Source organism: Nematostella vectensis, chromosome 1 (genome assembly GCF_932526225.1).
Source record: "Nematostella vectensis chromosome 1, jaNemVect1.1, whole genome shotgun sequence".
NCBI classification, from domain to species: domain Eukaryota; kingdom Metazoa; phylum Cnidaria; class Anthozoa; order Actiniaria; family Edwardsiidae; genus Nematostella; species Nematostella vectensis.
In genome coordinates, this window is record NC_064034.1 from 1,422,240 (window position 1) to 1,445,999 (window position 23,760).

The 23,760-nt window shown below is 39.3% G+C and overlaps 4 protein-coding genes across 4 annotated transcripts; 1 reads left to right on the forward strand and 3 right to left on the reverse strand.

Moving 5' to 3' along the window:
* Positions 1–8,491, reverse strand: LOC116620345. Its single transcript, XM_048728405.1, has 8 exons — positions 8,006–8,491; positions 7,077–7,321; positions 6,515–6,626; positions 3,922–4,043; positions 3,072–3,226; positions 2,910–2,950; positions 2,499–2,654; positions 1–2,171 (listed from the first exon to the last, which is right to left on the reverse strand). The coding sequence occupies exons 1-8, from the start codon at positions 8,295–8,297 to the stop codon at positions 1,090–1,092; spliced, it is 2,205 nt and encodes a 734-aa protein (XP_048584362.1). The 5' UTR covers positions 8,298–8,491; the 3' UTR covers positions 1–1,089.
* Positions 8,492–8,606: 115 nt separating this feature from the next.
* Positions 8,607–14,462, reverse strand: LOC116617938. The gene is made up of 6 exons (XM_032381166.2): positions 14,021–14,462; positions 13,111–13,355; positions 12,547–12,658; positions 11,980–12,262; positions 10,518–10,806; positions 8,607–10,086 (listed from the first exon to the last, which is right to left on the reverse strand). Exons 1-6 carry the CDS (start codon positions 14,310–14,312, stop codon positions 9,817–9,819), a joined length of 1,491 nt encoding a protein of 496 aa, XP_032237057.2. The 5' UTR covers positions 14,313–14,462; the 3' UTR covers positions 8,607–9,816.
* A 332-nt stretch (positions 14,463–14,794) lies between these two features.
* On the reverse strand, positions 14,795–21,068 carry LOC116620386. The gene is made up of 6 exons (XM_032386209.2): positions 20,788–21,068; positions 19,842–20,086; positions 18,738–18,849; positions 17,988–18,270; positions 16,526–16,814; positions 14,795–16,094 (listed from the first exon to the last, which is right to left on the reverse strand). Exons 1-6 carry the CDS (start codon positions 21,062–21,064, stop codon positions 15,531–15,533), a joined length of 1,770 nt encoding a protein of 589 aa, XP_032242100.2. The 5' UTR covers positions 21,065–21,068; the 3' UTR covers positions 14,795–15,530.
* Positions 21,069–22,607: 1,539 nt separating this feature from the next.
* Positions 22,608–23,623, forward strand: LOC5500447 (dynein light chain Tctex-type 5). Its single transcript, XM_001621847.3, has one exon. It carries the CDS (start codon positions 22,619–22,621, stop codon positions 23,438–23,440), a length of 822 nt encoding a protein of 273 aa, XP_001621897.3. The 5' UTR covers positions 22,608–22,618; the 3' UTR covers positions 23,441–23,623.
* The last annotated feature ends 137 nt before the right edge of the window (positions 23,624–23,760 follow it).

Below are 23,760 nucleotides of genomic sequence, written 5' to 3' on the forward strand. Positions count from 1 at the left end.
TTTTGTATTGTTCTTGCAAATCGGTTATTTAACTAAAATACCTACGTATAATTTACAATCATAAAGAACCGGGAGGGCTTGATGTATCAGCAGGGAAAAAGTGGGGTTTAATCTGAACTGATTAACGATGAAGTTGGTTCATAACTAGAATTCTTATGAGGAGGAGAAGGTTAAAAACTAGATATTAACCGTGAATACTAATGACCGACCATCATGTTAAACCTTGATTAGAAATGAGCAAAAACACCAATTTTCGCTGCAGATTTAAAATGCGATAACAAGAACGACTGAATATTAACAATGATCGATTTAATTGTCATGAAATCATAATTTGTATTTGTAACCCTCTAAATTCAACAATAAGTTCAGCCAAAATTATACGTGCAATTTTGGAAAATTATTTCACCATCAAAGTTAGGTTCTGGTGTGGCTATATAAGGCGGTTACTCAGTTGTTCTGCTTATTCATTGTCCTCGGCAATTACTGTTCTTGAAAATAGATATTTAGCTTAATAAAAATAAGTCGCCCTTCTTCGCTTCTTCTGTCAGTGAGCACCATTCTCGCAGCGTGGTCACACTGTAACTCCGAGTTACGAAAATTTTGCAATTCAACTTTATCTTTGGGAACTGAGTCCGTGCATGGAGCAGCCTCACTCTGTCTATTTGTTAATTTTGATTGTGTGCAGTATTGATCTAACTAGCTTTTCAAGTTTGTGCAATCAACCACAAACTCTCCTGGGTTTTTCTTGCAGGTCAATAAAAACCTCAACCTTGTTTGATTTTTCTTAGTTTTGTCTCTTTTCCCCAGTCTTTATTCTTTAAATTGTTATTTATTAGGTATAGATCATGTAAGTATGCTTAGGTACTGCTCTGTGAAGACCAGGGGCGTAATCAGAGGCATGCCATTGTGATGCCACGAAAACAGAAATAAGTGGAAATAAGGCCATAGGAAGGACCCCGTAAATATGAATGATCTTGGTTTTTCTATTCATTTGTAATTTTTCGATAACTTTGTACAGCGTTTCCACGTAGAAAACCCTGGGAAGACCATTATGATATATTGTTAAGAGAATGAATCAGAAGGTGAACCTCATACCCTCCGGCTATCACATGATCTCTCTAGCACGTGGTATTGGTGCTCAGTTCCATCATCTTCACCGTTCCTCGCACTCTCTTTCTCAATCGCGTTCTCTCTCGGTAGGGAGTTAGGAGAGCGCGTCTCATAAAGAGCTGCGTAGCCAGGGGTTTCAGCGGGCATATTTGATGTGTTTCCCGGTAAAAAGTCTATTTCTCTATTTGTATCACTGACGGATTTTCTTATTTTGGTACGTGGTAAATTATTAGAATGAGTCACATTGTTTGTCTGAGAACCAGGGTTCTCCACCGATATCCTGTTCTCTGCCACAGATTTATTAGGATTTGAATTACGGCCCCTATCAATGATTCTCTGTATCGCGTCTTTTACAGACTTATTCGCCACTGCATGGTGCCCAGCCCTCTCTAACGAGTCACACGGTGCCTCGTATCCATCGTCTTTTTCACCGCCAGGATTTTCAACCAATTTTCTATTTTTCCTTCTGGAATTTTTAGATTTTGAATTGCGGTTCCTTTCTGAGGTTCTCTTTTTCGCATCTCTAGATCCCCCGTTCGCCAGCGTCTTATCGTTGAATCTTTCCAATTTATCGTTAGGAACCACGTAGCCGTCATCTTTCTCGGCGCTTGGATTACCCACCAACTTTCTGTTTTTTCTTCTGGAATTTTTAAATTTTATATAACGGCTCCTTTCTGAGGTTCTCTTTTTCGTATCTCCTGATTCACCCTTCGGTGGTGTCCCTTTTTCAAGTCTTTCCAATGTATCGTTTGGAGCCATATAGCCATCGTTATCATCGACTTTAGATGCTTTTCCTGACCGCCTCTCTACCACCTCTAGGTTGTCGTATGTCCAGTCGTCAGACCAGTCTGACCAGTCGGACGGGTGGTTAGACCCGTCATGGGTAGACCCTTCTGACCAGTCGGAGTCGTCGTCACAGATAGCGCCTTCTGGCTCGTCGTAGATGCACGCCCGTCTGGATTCTTCTCTTGTGTCCAGCGGAGGTATGGGGTCGATCTCTTCATAGATGGGCTCCGATTTGTGTTTACTGTCATCTTTATCATATGCGTAGTTATATTCTCCTGAAAAATTTCAAAGAAAATTTTAAAGAGGTATCGAATTAACATATATAAACTTTCGCAAATGTGCATGGTGAGCACAGCTTAAGCAAGGAAGCTAAAGGAACCTTTCTCGTTATTTTTGATGATCACGTTTTTGTGTGAAATAAATTGTCATTATTTGCAGATATGAAGCAAATGAGGTGATTTGTAAGCTCTTTGATTAAAATCCATCAAGCTATTTGACATTCCTACGATTTCTTAGATTTTCGATTTACGTGCATATCTAGGCCTGCAATAGCAAACCATTTACGCTTTAGGAAACGCTATGAAGTGCTTTGACTGCCTTACCTCCCCCTTGCGGCGCTGGCACGGTCACGCCATTCGCGACTGCTCCATTTTCCTTGTCGTCGTCGTCGGTTCCTCGGCCTTCCTGTCTGTTTCTATCACGTACGCGTCTCGCTGCGGCTCGGACCTTCCTTGCTGCAGATGCCCCCAACCCTGAGACTAAGATCAAATGAATCCTTAATCAGGGTTCAAGATAGCGGCCGGATTTTGCCGGCTCTCCCAATTTTGAGTATGCAGGCTTTTTTTCCCCACCAAAATCCAGATTAAAAAAATTATTTTGAACCCTGTTAATATGTTCGATTCGATGCTATCCAGCAGAATTAATATGTTATTGTCTACTAAAATTGATGCTGTGAAAATATACCGTTTTATATGGGCTAGAGATAACAAGGTTGAAATCACCTAATTTGTTACCTGTTGCATTAAACTGCTTCACAAATTTGACTTCCTCTCCCCTGCAACAACAACAAGTATAATGAGAACCATTAATTAGAACTGTAACTAAAAACTGATGCACGTGCAAATGCAAATCAACCAAGTTCGTAAGACTTCTGGCTTAATTACGGCTGAACGCACCTTCTTCTCTTCCAGAAGACGAAGCCAATCAGAATGACGGCGAGCACTAACAGCAGAAGGAACACGACCAGACCGGCGATGAGTCCTGAGTTCCCGGATGATGATGTCGTCCTTTTTCTGCCACCATTTGTTGGAACTTGCAAAACTGTCGTGTTCTGATTGGCAAGTAGTCATTCGATCAAGGTATCAGTCATAGACAGCAAAACACAATTACCATGCGATCAAGGTATCAGTCATAGACAACAAAACGATCAAGGTATCAGTCATAGACAGCAATACGATCAAGGTATCAGTCATGGACAGCAATAAGATCAAGGTTTCAGTCATAGACAACAGTACAATCAAGGTATCAGTTATAGACAGCAATACAATCAAGGTATCAGTCATAGACAGCAATACGATCAAGGTATCAGTCATAGACAGCAATGCGATCAAGGTATCAGTCATAGACAGCAATACGATCAAGGTATCAGTCATAGACAGCAATACGATCAAGGTATCAGTCATAGACAGCAATGCGATCAAGGAATCAGTCATAGACAGCAATGCGATCAATGTATCAGTCACAGACAGCAATACGATCAAGGTATCAGTCATAGACAACAATACGATCAAGGTATGAGTCATAGAAAACAATGCGATCAAGGTATCAGTCATAGACAGCAATGCGATCAATGTATCAGTCATAGACAGCAATACGATCAAGGTATCAGTCATAGACAACAGTACGATCAAGGTATCAGTCATAGACAACAGTACGATCAAGGTATCAGTCATAGAGAGCAATACATAATAGCCATACGATCAAGGTTGCAGTAAGAATGACAACTGCTCTAAAGGGAATAACTACCTTGGTGTTTGCTGGTCCTGTTGATGTTGTTGGTGCGAGGCTTGTAGATTGTTGACTAGAGTGATGACTGAGTGATGTTGAAGGAAGCGTGTTGGGTGATACTGATGCTGGTACAGTTTGACCTTAAACAAAGAGATAATCAAGAGGCGACTTTTACTTATCACGATCAAAATTATCAACATGTACTTATCGTATCAATAAATCAATCAATAAATAAGGAAAATAAGTTTTGCATACTCATGGGGGACATGAATATTAACGCATTGAATTGTAGCTCAGATAAGGCCACGGATGATTTTATAAATACAATGGCATCCTACTCATTCCAACAACACATTCTCCAACCTACCCGCATCACTAATCACTCTGCAACGCTTATTGATCACATTTTCTTTAACTCTTTTCAACATCACACCATTAGCGGGAATATTGTTTATGATTTGACGGATCATCTACCGAATTTTTTGATAATTAACAAATTTACTGAACTCCCTCGTAGATTCAAATTATTCCGCCGGGATTACTCTCATTATGACGAGTCCGCGGTAGTGCATGATATGCAGGCCATAAACTGGGAGCATTGTTTTTCGCACTGTAAAGACGTAAACGACTACTTTGACTCTTTCTACGCTTTAGTAGAAAGGATTATTGACAAACACGCCCCCCTGAAAAAACTTTCTAAAAAGGAAATCAAATTCCTTTCCAAACCATGGATCACAACAGGCATCAAACACTCAATTGCTATTAAAAATAAACTCTATAAACAGTTTCTCAATACTCAGAATTCCTTTATACATAATCAGTTTAAGCTATACAGAAATAAACTTAAACGTCTATTAATGGCCAGCAAGGAAAAATATTATGAAGACTATTTTTCAGCACATCTTAAGAACGTTAAAGAAATATGGAAAGGTATAAAACAAATAATCACTCTTAAAGCATGTCCGTACAGAAAGCCATAGAATTGGGCCAATTTTCGTGCGGACTTTTCCTTGACCTTAGTAAAGCTTTTGATACTGTAGACCACTCGATTCTTTTACGCAAACTCGAACATTATGGAATTCGTGGCATCGCGTATGACTGGTTTTCTTCCTACCTTACAAATCGAAAACATTTCACACAAATTGGAAGCAGCAAATCTTCACTGAGCTCCATCTCCTACGGAGTTCCCCAAGGGTCTGTGCTTGGTCCGGTTCTTTTTCTACTATACATTAACGACTTTAACAACTCCTCCCAAACCCTAGACTTTAACATATTTGCAGATGATTCCAATTTGTTCTATTCAAACAAAAACCTAACCAATTTAGAATCTACCGTGAATTACGAATTAAAACATATATATACGTGGCTCTGTGCCAATAAACTCTCTCTAAATATAGATAAAACTAACTTTGTGTTATTCCATCCTCCTCAGAAAAAAGTAACTCATCCTATAAAACTGAAGATAAACAATAAACCAATCAAATCAGAAAAATACATAAAATATTTAGGAATAATGATTGATTCACATCTTAACTGGAAATGCCACATAACGGAACTTTGCAAAAAACTTAAACGTAATCTAGGAGCACTCTCAAAGATACGTTACTTTGTCAATATTAACATTTTGAAACAACTATATTATTCACTTGTTTTCCCCCATATAACTTACGGAATTTTAGTATGGGGCAACACCTATAGTACAACACTAAAACCTCTCTTTTTAATGCAAAAACGTGCGATACGAATTATGACTTTTTCTAAATTCGATGCCCCATCTTCCCCCATCTTCAAACAACTAGGACTTCTCAAGGTTAAAGATATAGTTTACTTCCACACAGCGCTATTTATGTACCAACACCACTCTGGAACTCTCCCCACAACTTTTTCTTTCATATAATTTCCCACAAATACAACACCCGACTTTCTGCCAAATCTAGTTACACCCTACCTAAAGCACGCACCAACTACGGGAAATTCAACATCCGATTTAGAGGTGTACAAATTTGGAACGAACTCACCCAAAATGACAAAGACCTAAATATGAAATCCTTCAAAAAAAAATTATCAGACGACCTGGTCGCCACCTATTAACCCACCCACATCTTCACCTGTAACCCATACTATCACCTAATTCTTGGCCATATATTCCTTCCTTTTGTTTTTGTTTCCGCTCTGCTTGTAACAGCTTGTATTCTTGTCGTATCCTTGTTGTATCCTTGTCGTGTCTCTATATCTGTGTTTTTCTCGTACATTCTTGCTTATGCACACATCCTCCAGATCTCCAAACTAGGATTTTTCCCTAACATTTAAGTGCACCCTAGCCCGTTTAGCTCTCAAGCTATTCTAGGGTGCCCGCACCGACGCATTGTCCCCCCTTGGTATGCAACTCTAGTTTTTTTTTTTCTTTTTTTCTCTCCTCTCCCTATCAATAAATATATGAATATAAAAAAAAACCCAACCTATGTAACACTTAATTTTGTGTGCAAATAAAAGTTGTTTGTTTTTTGTTTTTTGTATCAGGGCTAAACTTAGCTTTTCCGTGTGTACGTTAATCGACACGGTTTTGTTCATTATTTTTATTTACGATTTAAATAAACTTACTTTTACTCACATGATATATCGCCGGCCATTTTGAACAAGAGGCATGGTGACCTTGATGGTGGCGCACACGTCACCGACAATATAATAATTTGTCCTTTGATGCTGTCTGGTGAAGATACTACCTGAATATGGAAGAGGGAGGGGAAAAGGCAAAGTTAAACATATCCACCCTAGTTTTGTTCTATAGACACCTTTACTAAGACAGTAAAGGAGTAGTTTTTTATATGAAATTACTGATTTTACCGGCCACATTAAGATGCCCTAAAGACTTGACAGAAACCAGACTGCATTAGATCATTAGATGGTTAATTAAGTTAGCTTAGTTAGTAAGTCTTTAAGTAAACGATAACTTATTAGTCTAGCCATCCTGGTTTCTTTTTGTTTAGTTAGTAAGTCAGTAAAGTTAGTGTATCGTGTTTAAATAAATTATTATTATTATCGTCAATATCGTCATCGTTATCATTATGATGATAATGATGATTCAGATCTTACTAGTACGTATTTTATTGTTTTTCTTGAAGAGCTTATTTGCTATACTGGCAACAGTCATATGAAGTGCTAAATGAAGTTACCTCAAACTTGTAGGTGCCATAAACAACTCCGCCTATATTAGCTGAGCTGTCCAACTTCAACTTAAATGGTTTCTCGCTGGATTGTAGCGGAAGTGGTGCCCAGGTCCCGTCGCAGTGCAGGTACCGCGAGGCGGCCAGGTCAATGGTGCATCCGGTAGTGACCATAGCTGTCTTTTCTTCACTTTTTAGTTCCAACACCTTAAGAGCACTGCTTATTGGCTCGCTGTAAAATGGATACCCGCATCCTAAAATTGACAGACAGAAAACAAAACATAGCTTTTTATTACGTTTTTGACGGCTGGCTAAAGGCAGATCAAAGTGTTGCGGAACATTTAGCAAATTTCCCGTAGTCTTCCGTGCTCTTATACAATAAAATATTTGGCGGCTTATTATCAAAGTATTGTGAAATAACTCACAGGCTCCTATCACCTACACGTAAGAATTTATTACTGCGGCGACTAGCGCATAATGTCTTCTTAGTTTAGCTGAATTTAGCTATTTTGCTATTCGTTATAGTTTGAGTAAAATAACGTTTAATATATATAGTTTAGTCTGAGTTACTTTTAATCGAAGTAATTTTTATTTTCATTTTATTTGTCTCCCTTTCATGATAGGTGCAGAACATTTTTAACGTATTTACAATTTTCCTTTTTCCTTCATATGGAGCTGGTGGCTTTTTTAACCGACTGAGTTGCTTCTTTATAACAATACGTACCATAATATAGTTGTTAACTTAAAGTTGCAAATCAAAGTTGCACGTGCCGACTGGGTAGGCGAGATAAAAGCACCTTATAGCACAGTGAAATGTAGTGTCTGTATCACAAACAACTGAAACACGGCAACAGATATGAAAATACTCCAACCCTTATATCGTCGTCTTAATCATAGTTTCTATAAGTTAATATTAACTATGTCTTAATAGTGTGTACCTGCAAAGGTTCTGAAGTCTTCATTCTTCACACATGCCCATTTGGAGTTGTAAACTGCAAAGGAAGCTGTGTTTGTGTTGCAACCACATTTGCACTGAGTAGAATCGTGCCATGTTCCTCCATACCCACCACATCCGCCTCCACAGAGTGACGGGGGAAGCTTGAATGAATCGAATACTGGTGAAGTCTGTCTATAAATCCTGAACTCTTCCGCCCTTATGGATCCTTTAGGAACAACACATGACCAAATTATCAGGAATCGTACGAAAACAAACAGCCACAAGCGACGCATAAGTAAAGCTATGGACTAGCACTAAAAATCTCTCGGTAAAATAAGCATGCGAGGAGCGAAAATGTTTTGTTTTCTGCGCGCGCAAATGAATGTCTGAGTGACATCTATCACGATATTGCTCGCCACTCTGCTTTCGCCTTCTTAAACAGCGCATTCAAGCCAAGCGACGCACTGCGACGGGCTCACATTGAACTACATTTACAAAAATCATCATTTTTTAATCTATTTCACTTTTAAGCAAACCATGCCTTTTTTTTTGTCACTCATAAACGTTTCCACTTTCTTATTACTCAATACCGAAAGTACGTCTTATTTAAGATGTTGTTTATTCAAATATCAGTTGAAACATGCTGTATAAATATCATATGATAAGAGGGAAAATACGTCACATTTAAACTTAACTGCGTAAGTCAGCCAGCCATGCGTTAAACTTATTCTGATTTGTTATTTGCGTTTTCACTTAATAGTCTTCACGACTGGAACTGGTTCTTTGTTTTTATTACAATATTTTTTTATATTTTGGAGCACGTTCCTACAAAAATGCGTGGGTAACCATCTCTGAATAGTATCCGTTGCGTCGTACACAAAAAAGGAAGTTTGTAAATTATTTACAGAAGAACGCGGAATACTTGCAACACCCATTTACCTTATTAGCTCTCAAAGATCGTATGGGATGAACGGAACAGACACTTGCCCACATACGGACTCCGAAAATAATCATACCGTCAGTTTTCGATATTCATCTGCTCCATCAAATACATCTGTCTGTGTGCAAAACTATTAGAGAGGTCTATACTTTTAATATCCTTTTTACTCTATAAGGAATACAAGAGTACAAAAAAATATGAGTTTATAAACTCATGACAGAAAGTATATATAGTATATATGTGTTGTTGTATATACGCTATAAGGAATACAAGAGTGAAAGAAATATGATTTTTTAAACTCGAGTATATTTAGTATATATGTGTTGTAGGATAAAAAATGAAAATGGCACCCGTAATCCATAGGGTTAGACAGAACATAAACCGATTCTAATCTTTTGGGAGAGGTTGGAGTATAGTTAGGTTACACGATCTCCGACACCCGTTATCTTTGAGGGGAATTTTATAGTGCATCTGAGCAAATTGAGGGTGTTCATGTGAGTTCCCTGCGCGTTTTCATGCGAGTTCCCTGATCACTATTTGGTTGAATCTGTGTATTGAAGGCGGAGCTTGTTACTCTGACGGCCGGGAATAAAGTGGGGCGTAATTTGGCTCTTCTCCCCTCAGTTCCTCGTAAGCCTCAGTTGTCTGTGCTCTCTGAAGGTATCTGTTTTTAGTTGATAAACTTGAGTACTGATGCTGGTCCTCTGACTGGACGGAATTCAGTGAAGCGTAATCAGGGCTGCTTTTACTTAGTTCTTCGTAAGTCCCCGAGGCCTGTTCTCTGTTAGGTTTACCATTATTAGCTGATTCTGAGTGTTGAATGTGTTTCTTTAAGGACCGGTCAAGTGGTGCGTAATCTTTGACCTCTGTCCTCAGTTCCTCGTATGTATCTGAGGCCTGATCCTTGCGAGTACTCGAGTCTCGCTTTTGTTCACTGAATCTGAGGGATGAGGTGGAGTTTTTTTCTTAGATTGCCGTGAATACAGAGAAGCGTACTCAGAATTGTCTCCCCTGAGCTCCTCGTAATTTGCAGACGGCTGCACGTGTTTGTGGTGAACGTTGCTGGTCTTCTTCTCTTCTCCGGTGTTCTGCTTTAAGGCACGTCCGGGGTCGTTGCTAATGTTCAAATCCACAGGCGCGTTCTAAATACAATTGAAAAAGTAGCTGTTAGATGTAGGATTTATCATATCATCGTGGGAAAGAGTCTGGGCTTCAAGTAGATTCATTATTGTAGTTAGGAATCCCTTATCATCCACACCTTTGTTATTATTTTTATTTAAAATCCGGAAATAAACGAATGAATTTTCTTACTTAATTAACAGTATCATACCGAAGATATCGCAATGGCTTCTCCAATTTAATAGATGTAAACGGATGCTTTCTCACAGGTATTCTAATTGTTAGGATGACAAAATAATGGTGGCAGATAAGGACCTTATGACGATAATCTTTTCAAAGAGCTTCAGCGAGGGAACTTCATTTTATGGTACCATAGTGGTGGTGCTTTCATACAAACTATTATTCCCATTTTGAACAACTTCTGAATACCGCATGAGAACTAGTAGATTCTTACATAGTATTTGGGATGCTGTTGTGTTGATGACATTTCCATGTATTCTCCATCTCCATCCTCATTATTATTATCTGCACCAATCTGTGAGTTATCCATCTCTAGGCCGTCTTTTCTCTTGTTGGCGATCGCTCCAGTGTCTTGGAATTCTATCTCTTGCTCTTCTGCGCTTGTTGAGTAGGCCACTATGCCTGGAGTGCCTTCCTCAGATACTTGGTCATGTTCCTGGACACGGTTGTTGGTATTACCGTTGAGGGTACTAACTCTTAATTTGACCGGCTTGGGAACGTGTCTAGAAAAAAACGCACAGCAGGTCACAAGGTGAATCCCCATAAATCTCCTGGTAAGGTACAGTACAGCGGTGAGGGCATTGAACAGCAGGGAATTAGTTGGTAATGTAGTTAGTAATTCGAAGTCATCTACTTAGGCATTAGCATTTCCATGAGGGTACTAATACCTCTAAATGTGACCGGCTTTGGGACGGGTCTAGGAAAACGCGCGGAACGTGATAAAAGTTCAATTCCCCTAACCCATCACCTGAAAAGATACAAATAATACTTGATGGCAAGGGAGGGGCTTTGATTTGGCCACTCATTGATGATCCATCCTCTTTGGATGATAACGTGTAACAGCTATACTTTGGTTTAGACCAACTATGACCACTCTGACCACTTGTGACAAAACGACTATGACCCGCGTGTCTGGGGGAGGTACCGGTTTTTACTTGTTCGCTGTTACAAAGTCTTTACAAGATCTGGTGTCTACAAGTATTTTCACATGTGAGTCTCTCCAAGTCCTTAGTGTTTTAAGTGAGTGGGAGAGAGTGTCTCTTCAAGTTCTTAAGTTAGTTGGGGCTTTGGTACGCACCCATATTTATATGCTACTAAGACGGCATGTCGTTTAGGATAACTGACACTGACATCCCAAAGGGCTTACGACTACCAACGTCACACACTAACTTGTTACACTGCTAGTGCGCATGGCAAGCTACACACGTGACTATTATGATTGACAGCATTCCAATCATTTTTGCACTCAAACTCTTTAAATGTACTAAATCCTAATTTCACCGACGGCTTGGTCTGAAGCTTACTTAGGGTAAACGTTGTGTGGACTCAGACTTGACTTTCCTTATGTAGTTAACGGATACAGGACTAAAACAAATGCTCCAGTACCACTTGCAAAGGGACGCAGTACGCCTATAAGTTTTCCGAGCAAAAGGTCAATCTGCTAAAAATATGAACTGCTTGGCTAAGCAATTTCCATGCGAGCGTTCTATATTTCCCTGTCAAACGCGATAGGTTAGCTAAACAAAATGCTTTTAGTTGTTCCGTGGACTTCGATATGCTGACAGCCGATTAGTATATAATTTCTAGATGCTAAATATGTCTTCACTACATGTGTGACTTATTCCTGCGTGACAAACGCATGCTTGCAGACGCTTACAAAGTTACCGTGGTCTCACTTTGGCTTCCTTCTTCGTCGCCAGACCAGGCACACAATCATGGTAACCATGGCGATAAGCGCCACGCCTCCAGTCGCTCCTCCCGCGATAGTCCTTACATTCCTTTCACTCTCGGCGCGTGGGGTAGTCACGTGGCCATTCAGCGTGGTATCTGACGTAATGAATGCTGGCATTTCTGTTGAGTATGATGTCGTTCTAGGTGTAGTGGTTGTTGTTGTCACCGGCGGGCTAGAAGTGTTCGTTGGTAGGGTGGCTGGACGCACTGTTGCTGGTACAGTAGGACCTGTAAACAAGATGATAAATAAGACGAATTTAGGAGGTAGGTTGATGATTGTTAATAACTGACTTTTACCATAGTAACTAATTGTGGTGGATAGGCCAATACGTCTAAGCAATTGTTAACAATAATGAGTAAAACAACTCTAAATACATGGAGATAAGTCAGGTATTTTTTTTACAGTACTGACATTAACTTTTACATACTGATGTTACTGTTGTATGTTATTATGGTTTGTTCTGGAAATGTTGAGAATTTTCATAATAAAAAAAATAGTTTATGTTACTCACATGATGTATCGCCGGCCATTTTGAACAAGAGGCATGGTGACCTTGATGGTGGCGCACACGTCACCGACAATATAATAATTTGTCCTTTGATCGTGTCTGGTGAAGATACTACCTGAATTTTGTAGAGGGAGGGGAAAAGGCAAAGTTAAACATATCCACCCTAGTTTTGTTCTATAGACACCTTTACTAAGACAGAAAAGGAGTAGTTTTTTATATGAAATTACTGATTTTACCGGCCACATGAAGATGCCCTTAAGACTTGACAGAAACCAGACTGCATTAGATCATTAGATGGTTAATTAAGTTAGCTTAGTTAGTAAGTCTTTAAGTAAACGATAACTTATTAGTCTAGTCATCCTGGTTTATTTTTGTTTAGTTAGTAAGTCAGTAAAGTTAGTGTATCGTGTTTAAATAAATTATTATTATTACCGTCATCATCGTCATCGTTATCATTATGATGATAATGATGATTCAGATCTTACTAGTACGTATTTTATTCTGTTTTTCTTGAAGAGCTTATTTGCTATACTGGCAACAGTCATATGAATTGCTAAATGCAGTTACCTCAAACGTGTAGGTGCCATAAACAACTCCGCCTATATTAGCTGAGCTGTCCAACTTCAACTTAAATGGTTTCTCGCTGGATTGTAGCGGAAGTGGTGCCCAGGTCCCGTCGCAGTGCAGGTACCGCGAGGCGGCCAGGTCAATGGTGCATCCGGTAGTGACCATAGGAATCTTTTCTTCACTGTTTAGTTCTAACACCTTGGGAGCACTGCTTCTTGGCTCGCTGTAAAATCGATAGCCGCATCCTAAAATTGACAGACAGAAAACAAAACAGCTTTTTATTACGACGGCTGGCTAAAGGCACATCAAAGTGTTGCGGAACATTTAGCAATTTTCCCGTAGTCTTCCGTGCTCTTATACAATAAAATATTTGGCGGCTTATTATCAAAGTAAAAAAGTAAAAACTCACAGGCTCCTATCACCTAAACGTAATAATTTATTACTGCGGCGACTAGCGCATAATGTCTTCTTAGTTTAGCTGAATTTAGCTATTTTGCTATTCGTTATAGTTTGAGTAAAATAACCCAAGTTTAGTCTGAGTTACTTTTAATCGAAGTAATTTTTATTTTCATTTTATTTGTCTCCCTTTCATGCTAGGTGCAGAACATTTTTAACGTATTTACAATTTTCCTTTTTCCTTCATATAGAGCTTGTGGCTTTTTTAACCGACGGAGTTGCTTCTTTATAACAATACGTACCATAATATAGTTGTTAACTTAAAGTTGCAAATCAAAGTTGCACGTGCCGACTGGGTAGGCGAGATGGAAGCACCTTATAGCACAGTGAAATGTAGTCTGTATCACAAACAACTGAAACACGGCAACAGATATGAAAATACTCCAACCCTTATATCGTCGTCTTAATCATAGTTTCTATAAGTTAATATTAACTATGTCTTAATAGTGTGTACCTGCAAAGGTTCTGAAGTCTTCATTCTTCACACATGCCCATTTGGAGTTGTAAACTGCAAAGGAAGCTGTGTTTGTGTTGCAATCGCATTTGCACTGAGTAGAATCGTGCCATGTTCCTCCATACCAACCACATCCGCCTCCACAGAGTGACGGGGGAAGCTTGAATGAATCGAATACTGGTGAAGTCTGTCTATAAATCCTGAACTCTTCCGCCCTTATGGATCCTTTAGGAACAACACATGACCAAATTATCAGGAATCGTACGACAACAAACAGCCACAAGCGACGCATAAGTAAAGCTATGGACTAGCACTAAAAATCTCTCGGTAAAATAAGCATGCGAGGAGCGAAAATATTTTGTTTTCTGCGCGCGCAAATGAATGTCTGAGTGACATCTATCACGATATTGCTCGCCACTCTGCTTTCGCCTTCTTAAACGGCGCATTCACACATTCGCTGCGACGCGCTCACATTGAACGACTTTCGTTTCATTTACAAAAATCATCATTTTTTAATCTATTTCACTTTTAAGCAAACCATGCCTTTTTTTGTCACTCATAAACGTTTCCACTTTCTTATTACTCAATACCGAAAGTACGTCTTATTTAAGATGTTGTTTATTCAAATATCAGTTGAAACATGCTGTATAATCATCATATGATAAGAGGGAAAGTACGTCACAGTTAAACTTCACTGCGTAAGTCAGCCAGCCATGCGTTAAACTTATTCTGATTTGTTATTTGCGTTTTCACTTAATAGTCTTCACGACTGGAACTGGTTCTTTGTTTTTATTACAATATTTTTTTATATTTTGGAGCACGTTCCTACAAAAATGCGTGGGTAACCATCTCTGAATAGTATCCGTTGCGTCGTACACAAAAAAGGAAGTTTGTAAATTATTTACAGAAGAACGCGGAATACTTGCAACACCCATTTACCTTATTAGCTCTCAAAGATCGTATGGGATGAACGGAACAGACACTTGCCCACATACGGACTCCGAAAATAATCATACCGTCAGTTTTCGATATTCATCTGCTCCATCAAATACATCTGTCTGTGTGCAAAACTATTAGAGAGGTCTATACTTTTCATATCCTTTTTACTCTATAAGGAATACAAGAGTACAAAAAAATATGAGTTTATAAACTCATGACAGAAAGTATATATAGTATATATGTGTTGTTGTATATACGCTATAAGGAATACAAGAGTGAAAGAAATATGATTTTTTAAACTCGAGTATATTTAGTATATATGTGTTGTAGGATAAAAAATGAAAATGGTACCCGTAATCCATAGGGTTAGACAGAACATAAACCGATTCTAATCTTTTGGGAGAGGTTGGAGTATAGTTAGGTTACACAATCTCCGACACCCCTTATCTTTGAGGGGAATTTTATAGTGCATCTGAGCAAATTGAGGGTGTTCATGTGAGTTCCCTGCGCGTTTTCATGTGAGTTCCCTAATCACTATTTGGTTGAATCTGTGTATTGAAGGCGGAGCTTGTTACTCTGACGGCCGGGAATAAAGTGGGGCGTAATTTGGCTCTTCTCCCCTCAGTTCCTCGTAAGCCTCAGTTGTCTGTGCTCTCTGAAGGTATCTGTTTTTAGTTGATAAACTTGAGTACTGATGCTGGTCCTCTGACTGGACGGAATTCAGTGAAGCGTAATCAGGGCTGCTTTTACTTAGTTCTTCGTAAGTCCCCGAGGCCTGTTCTCTGTTAAGTTTACCATTATTAGCTGATTCTGAGTGTTGAATCTGTTTCTTTAAGGACCGGTCAAGTGGTGCGTAATCTTGGACCTCTGTCCTCAGTTCCTCGTGCGTATCCGAGGCCTGATCCTTGCGAGTCTCGCTATTGTTCACTGAATCTGAGGGATGAGGTGGAGTTTTTTTCTTAGATTGCCGTGAATACAGAGAAGCGTACTCAGAATTGTCTCCCCTGAGCTCCTCGTAATTTGCAGACGTCTGCACGTGTTTGTGGTGACCGTTGCTGGTCTTCTTTTCTTCTCCGGTGTTCTGCTTTAAGGCACGTCCGGGGTCGTTGCTAATGTTCAAGTGCACAGGCGCGTTCTAAATACAATTGAAAAAGTAGCTGTTAGATGTAGGATTTATCATATCGTCGTGGGAAAGAGTCTGGGCTTCAAGTAGATTTATTATTGTAGTTAGGAATCCCTTATCATCCACACCTTTGTTATTATTATTTTTTTAAATCCGGAAATAAACGAATGAATTTTCTTACTTAATTAACAGTATCATACCGAAGATATCGCAATGGCTTCTCCAATTTAATAGATGTAAACGGATGCTTTCTCACAGGTATTCAAATTGTTAGGATGACAAAATAATGGTGGCAGATAAGGACCTTATGACGATAATCTTTTCAAAGAGCCTCAGCGAGGGAATTTCATTTTATGGTACCATAGTGGTGGTGCTTTCATACAAAATATTATTCCCATTTTGAACAACTTCTGAATACCGCATGAGAACTAGTAGATTTTTACATAGTATTTGGGATGCTGTTGTGTTGATGACATTTCCATGTATTCTCCATCTCCATCTTCATTATTATTATCTGCACCAATCTGTGAGTTATCCATCTCTAGGTTGTCTTTTCTCTTGTTGGCGATCGCTCCAGTGTCTTGGAATTCTATCTCTTGCTCTTCTGCGCTTGTTGAGTAGGCAACTATGCCTGGAGTGCCTTCCTCAGATACTTGGTCATGTTCCTGGACACGGTTGTTGGTATTACCGTTGAGGGTACTAACTCTTAATTTGACTGGCTTGGGAACGTGTCTAGAAAAAAACGCACAGCAGGTCACAAGGTGAATCCCCATAAATCTCCTGGTAAGGTACAGTACAGCGGTGAGGGCATTGAACAGCAGGGAATTAGTTGGTAATGTAGTTAGTGATTCGAAGTCATCTACTTAGGCATTAGCATTTCCATGAGGTTACTAATACCTCTAAATGTGACTGGCTTTGGGACGGGTCTAGGAAAACGCGCGGAACGTGATAAAAGTTCAATTCCCCTAACCCATCACCTGAAAAGATACAAATAATACTTGATGGCAAGGGAGGGGCTTTGATTTGGCCACTCATTGATGATCCATCCTCTTTGGATGATAGCGTGTAACAGCTATACTTTTGTTTAGACCAACTATGACCACTCTGACCACTTGTGACAAAACGACTATGACCCGCGTGTCTGGGGGAGGTACCTGTTTTTACTTGTTCGCTGTTACAAAGTCTTTACAAGATATGGTGTCTACAAGTATTTTCACATGTGAGTCTCTCCAAGTCCTTAGTGTCTTAAGTGAGTGGGAGAGAGTGTCTCTTCAAGTTCTTAAGTTAGTTGGGGCTTTGGTACGCACCCATATTTATATGCTACTAAGACGGCATGTCCTTTAGGATAACTGACACTGACATCCCAAAGGGCTTACGACTACCAACGTCACACACTAACTTGTTACACTGCTAGTGCGCATGGCAAGCTACACACGTGACTATTATGATTGACAGCATTCCAATCATTTTTGCACTCAAACTCTTTAAATGTACTAAATCCTAATTTCACCGACGGCTTGGTCTGAAGCTTACTTAGGGTAAACCTTGTGTGGACTCAGACTTAATTTTCCTTATGTAGTTAACGGATACAGGACTAAAACAAATGCTCCAGTACCACTTGCAAAGGGACGCAGTTCTCCTATGAGTTTCCCGAGCAAAAGGTCAATCTGCTAAAAATATGAACTGCTTGGCTAAGCAATTTCCATGCGAGCGTTCTGTGTTTCCCTGTCAAACGCGATAGGTTAGCTAAACAAAATGCTTTTAGTCGTTCCGTGGACTTCAATATGCTGACAGCCGATTAGTATATAATTTCTAGATGCTAAATATGTCTTCACTACATGTGTGACTTATTCCTGCGTGACAAACGCATGCTTGCAGACGCTTACAAAGTTACCGTGGTCTCACTTTGGCTTCCTTCTTCGTCGCCAGACCAGGCACACTATCATGGTAACCATGGCGATAAGCGCCACGCCTCCAGTCGCTCCTCCCGCGATAGTCCCGACATTCCTTTCACTATCGGCGCGTGGGGTAATCACGTGGCCATTCAGCGTGGTATCTGACGTAATGAATGCTGGCATTTCTGTTGAGTATGATGTCGTTCTAGGTGTAGTGGCTGTTGTTGTCACCGGCGGGCTAGAAGTGTTCGTTTGTAGGGTGGCTGGACGCACTGTTGCTGGTACAGTAGGACCTGTAAACAAGATGATGAATAAGACAAATTTAGGAGGTAGGGTGACAACTCCAAATACATGGAGATAAGTAAGGTAATTTTTTACAGTACTGACATTAACTTCGCCCCATGACAGGTAATCCGGAATCCGGAATCCATGAAAAAATGAGATATGGGATCCGGAATCCATGAAAAAATGAGATATGGAATCCGGAATCCATGAAAAAATGAGATATGGAATCCGGAATCCATGAAAAAATGAGATATGGAATCCGGAATCCATGCTGCTGGAATCCGGAATCCATGAGAAAAAACCCACATGGAATCCGGAATCCACACACTAGGATCCGGAATCCAGAACCCTATTGGAGAACCTGTCATGGAGCGATTAACTTTTACATACTGATGTTACTGTTGTATGTTATCATGGTTTGTTCTGGAAATGTTGAGAATTTTCAAAATAAAAAAAAATAGTTTATGTTACTCACATGATGTATCGCCGGCCATTTTGAACAAGAGGCATGGTGACCTTGATGGTGGCGCACACGTCACCGACAATATAATAATTTGCCCTTTGATGCTGTCTGGTGAAGATACTACCTGAATAACGTAAGGAAAAAACTATTTTAACGTTTTGCCAGTTATTGATAGCTTAATCGCGTGTGATCAATGTATGCCCTGCTTTTGGACCTTGGGTAGAAATACTCTCTTGGCACATTGCAGTTAGATAGAAAATCTTGCCTGTGGGGCAGGCCTCAGTCATTCCTTGAATTTATTGAAGTTAAGGGTAAACGCCATTTCCTTCCATCGTCCCCATGCCTTTTTCCCTTTTTATTTCTTAGACACTGACAGCACATGATAACTCGGTACTTATTTCTTAGACTCTGACAGCATATGATAACTCGGTACTTATTTCTTAGACACTGACAGCATATGATAACTCGGTACTTATTTCTTAGACACTGACAGCATATGATAACTCGGTACTTATTTCTTAGACACTGACAGCATATGGTAACCCGGTACTTATTTCTTAGACACTAACAGCACATGATAACTCGGTACTTATTTCTTAGACACTGACAGCATATGATAACTCGGTACTTATTTCTTAGACACTGACAGCATATGATAACTCGGTACTTATTTCTTAGACACTGACAGCATATGATAAATCGGTACTTATTTTTTAGACACTGACAGCATATGATAACTCGGTACTTATTTCTTAGACACTGACAGCATATGATAACTCGGTACTTATTTCTTAGACACTAACAGCACATGATAACTCGGTACTTATTTCTTAGACACTGACAAAATATGATAACTCGGTACTTATTTCTTAGACACTGACAGCATATGATAGGTTACTCGGGGCTTGAAATGGGAATGGTTCTTATAGAAATTTATATTATTTATTATTGACTCAATCGAGGGTGCTTATTGAAACAAGTAGCTGCCATAAACTACTCCACAATATGTTTGGCAGAGCTTATTTAACGTTAACATATTTTTTTACCTATTGTGTTATACTGGCCACAGTAAAACATAGCATATGACGTGCTAAATGCATTTGATTCTTTGATTACCTCAACCGTGTAGGTGCCATAAACAACTCCGCCTATATTAGCTGAGCTGTCCAACTTCAACTTAAATGGTTTCTCGCTGGATTGTAGCGGAAGTGGTGCCCAGGTCCCGTCGCAGTGCAGGTACTGCGAGGCGGCCAGGTCAATGGTGCATCCGGTAGTGACCATAGCTGTCTTTTCTTCACTTTTTAGTTCCAACACCTTGGGAGCACTGCTTATTGGCTCGCTGTAAAATGGATACCCGCATCCTAAAATTGACAGAAACACACGCACTTGCCTTATTACTAAGTTTTTCGCGGGTTTCCGTAGTCAATGAAGTCAATAAACTAGTTTTAAATGTTGCGGTACATTTAGCAAATTTCCCGTAGGTACTGCGAGGCGGCCAGGTCAATGGAGCATCCGGTTGTAACCATCAAGGTCTTCTCTTCACTGTTTAGTTCCAAAACCTTTGGAGCACTGCTTCTTGGCTCGTTGTAAAATGGATAGCCGTAGCCTGCAAAGTACATACACATTCTTCTTTTTTTAGCTCGATACCCATCAGTAAAATTTTCACCGTAGAAAATTGGATTCCCCCCATTACTGTGTTATAGCACTACTACAGCCAGCTACAATTGAAAATAGGTAGGTTAAGAGCAAGTATTTTTAGTTATATATCTCTAGGTAAGATTATACGATGCGGCTTCACCTATGTGTTTGATACAGTTAAAGCTCCATATGGCCACGCTTTCTTACTTCTTTTTGATTATTACTGGCTAGAAATAAATATAACCAAAATTATTATATATTATTATATAACTAATTTTATTATTATCAAATTGAAATTATTATTATTAAATGGAAACATAGAAAAGGACATCTACTAGCGTAGTGAAGTGATATGTCTACATCATAAACAACTGAAGAACGGAAACAGATATGAACATTCCTTCGATTATTCACTGGTTTGTACCTGCAAAGGTTCTGAAGTCTTCATTCTTCACACATGCCCATTTTGAGTTGTAAACTGCAAAGGAAGCTGTGTTTGTGTTGCAACCACATTTGCACTGAGTAGAATCGTGCCATGTTCCTCCATACCCACCACATCCGACTCCACAGAGTGACGGGGGAAGCACGAATGAATCGTATACTGGTGAAGTCTGTCTGTATATTGTGAATTCTCCACCTCTCACTACCAACACATATACCAGAAGTATTGTCAGATGGAATATATCGCTTGTTTGGAGCATTGATGTATAGTGTTTTAGAGACTTCCTTATGTTTATTGAAGTCATACCCCACTGAACACAGCTCACGAAAGTAGCAGCTACAAGCGTTGTTAGGCATGAGTTGATGCATGAGATAGTATAGTATAGTATAGTATAGTATAGTATAGTATAGTAACTGTACAACAATAGTATAGTAACTGTACAACAATAGTATAGTAGCTGTACAACAATAGTATAGTAGCTGTACAACAATAGTGTAGTAACTGTACAAGAATAGTGTAGTAACTACAACAATAGTGTAGTAACTGTACAACAATAGTGTAGTAACTGTACAAGAATAGTATAGTAACTGTACAACAATAGTATAGTAACTGTACAACAATAGTATAGTAACTGTACAACAATAGTATAGTAACTGTACAACAATAGTATAGTAACTGTACAACAATAGTATAGTAACTTTACAACAATAGTGTACTAACTGTACAACAATAGTGTACTAACTGTACAACAATAGTGTAGTAACTACAACAATAGTGTAGTAACTGTACAACAATAGTGTAGTAACTGTACAAGAATAGTATAGTAACTGTACAACAATAGTATAGTAACTGTACAACAATAGTATAGTAACTGTACAACAATAGTATAGTAACTGTACAACAATAGTATAGTAGCTGTACAACAATAGTGTAGTAACTGTACAACAATAGTGTAGTAGCTGTACAACAATAGTGTAGTAACTGTACAACAATAGTATAGTAACTGTACAACAATAGTATAGTAACTGTACAACAATAGTATAGTAACTTTACAACAATAGTGTAGTAACTGTACAACAATAGTGTACAAAAAAACTTCAAGGATTTTTTTCGATAGCAAAATCGATGGCTTTGATGAAATAGCTCTTGGAAATTTCTTGCATTTATTTTTTTCATAGAAAGCTCTAATTTACAATGATTTACTTCCTTCAAGAATGTTTATTTTTTACAAAATGACTGACCCTGAAATATTACCCATCGTCCTTGTCGGCCACGGTATCACTTTGTACATTCACGCGTAAAACCACATTTTATCTGTCACAATAGGTAGACGTGCAGTTTCGCGAGAATTCGTCCGAAAGCAAGAATCACAAAATTGTTTGTCGAAGGTGATTTTGTGATCCTAAAAAAATCGACTTTTATCATATCTATGTTGTTTTTATTAAATTTTACGGCTGCCTTTTGTTACTTCATTCGTGTTAAATACCTCTACCAATCTAAAAAAAACCCTAATAAATTGATTATACTTTATAGCATATGCACTGTTAAAATTTAAGATCTTTAAAATAGAATATAAGGAAAGTATACTGACCATGTCTAGTGTTTTTTTACATGAATAATAAAGCTATCATATCACGGCTGATTCGAAAGAATTGCCGACTTTGGATCACGAAACTATTCGTGACAACTAGGCTATTGCTTTAAGCTCCATAGCGTTATAAGTAGTTAATCCACAAATAAGTTATTAACTTATCCTTTGTGCCTATTTTGTGGGTTTGATTATTCTCCTCGTTACACACCAGTAGATATCACGATGCGTTACACACCAGTAGATATCACGGCAGGAGCGGCTGTTGCCATAGAACAACAACAGGACTCGGCCTATTTACGACTTGTTACACCTCAACGAACAGAAACCGAAACATATGTCGTATTGTGCAACCTACGCCAACTACAAACATTCGTGAGTCTTTTAATTGCCAAGTATCTCATTGTCAAGAAGGACTTATTGCCAATAAGACGCCTCAAGATGTCGTTTACTAGTTGTGCTTCGAACGACGAAGGGGAAGTTGACAGAAGAACAAGCAGCCGCCGGCTCTCGGTGTTGTCTGTTGAGAGCGCTAGGACAACCGCTTCGTCACGTAGTCCTTCCATTCAGCATCCGGGACAGCCTCAAATGCGCAAAACCTCGCGCTCCATGTCCACTTATGTATCCCCGTACACTTGGAAAGGACTGGTGCCGACGAAAGAGAAACAAGAAAAAGAGATAACGCCTATACAGAAATTGGAAAACACGTATCAAGTAGAGCCTAAAAGAGTGTTCCCAACAGGCGAAGTAAAGCAGATAATTCACAACACATTACAAAACGCCCTGGCCGAGTCGAAATACAAGGAGATGAATAGCAGCTTTGTATCACAGCTTCTCAGCCAAAGAGTGCTTGATCAGGTGAAAAGCCTGGACGTTCAGAGGTATAAGCTGGTGTGTTTGGTTTCCATAGGTTCTAAGTCAGACCAAGGCATGCGTGTGGCGAGTCGCTGTCTTTGGCACAGTGAGTTCGACCGGTTTGCGAGTGCCTCTGTGGAGAATGGTTCACTGTTTGCAGTAGGTACCGTGTATGGCGTTTATTTTGAATGATCTTTTTTAAAAAAAATAAATGTGTTCCACTAAATTGTAAACTGTGCCGATATGGTATGAACGTTGCTGTGCAAGAAAGACTTAAGAAAGCCTATAATGTCAATGTATTTATGTTGGCAGGAGAAAAAGTCCCTGTTTTAATATTGTAAATACGTTATAACTCTAGAAAAAGCCTGAGAGATAGCAGCTGCAGTCGGTTCTACGTATTTGCGCTATTTTTAACCCTTTTAATCCAATACAATGAAGCTGATTACGCGAGGTGTTATGATGCAGCCTGCGGGGATTTGTGGGTAATCAAGCCTGCGGGGATTTGTGGGTAA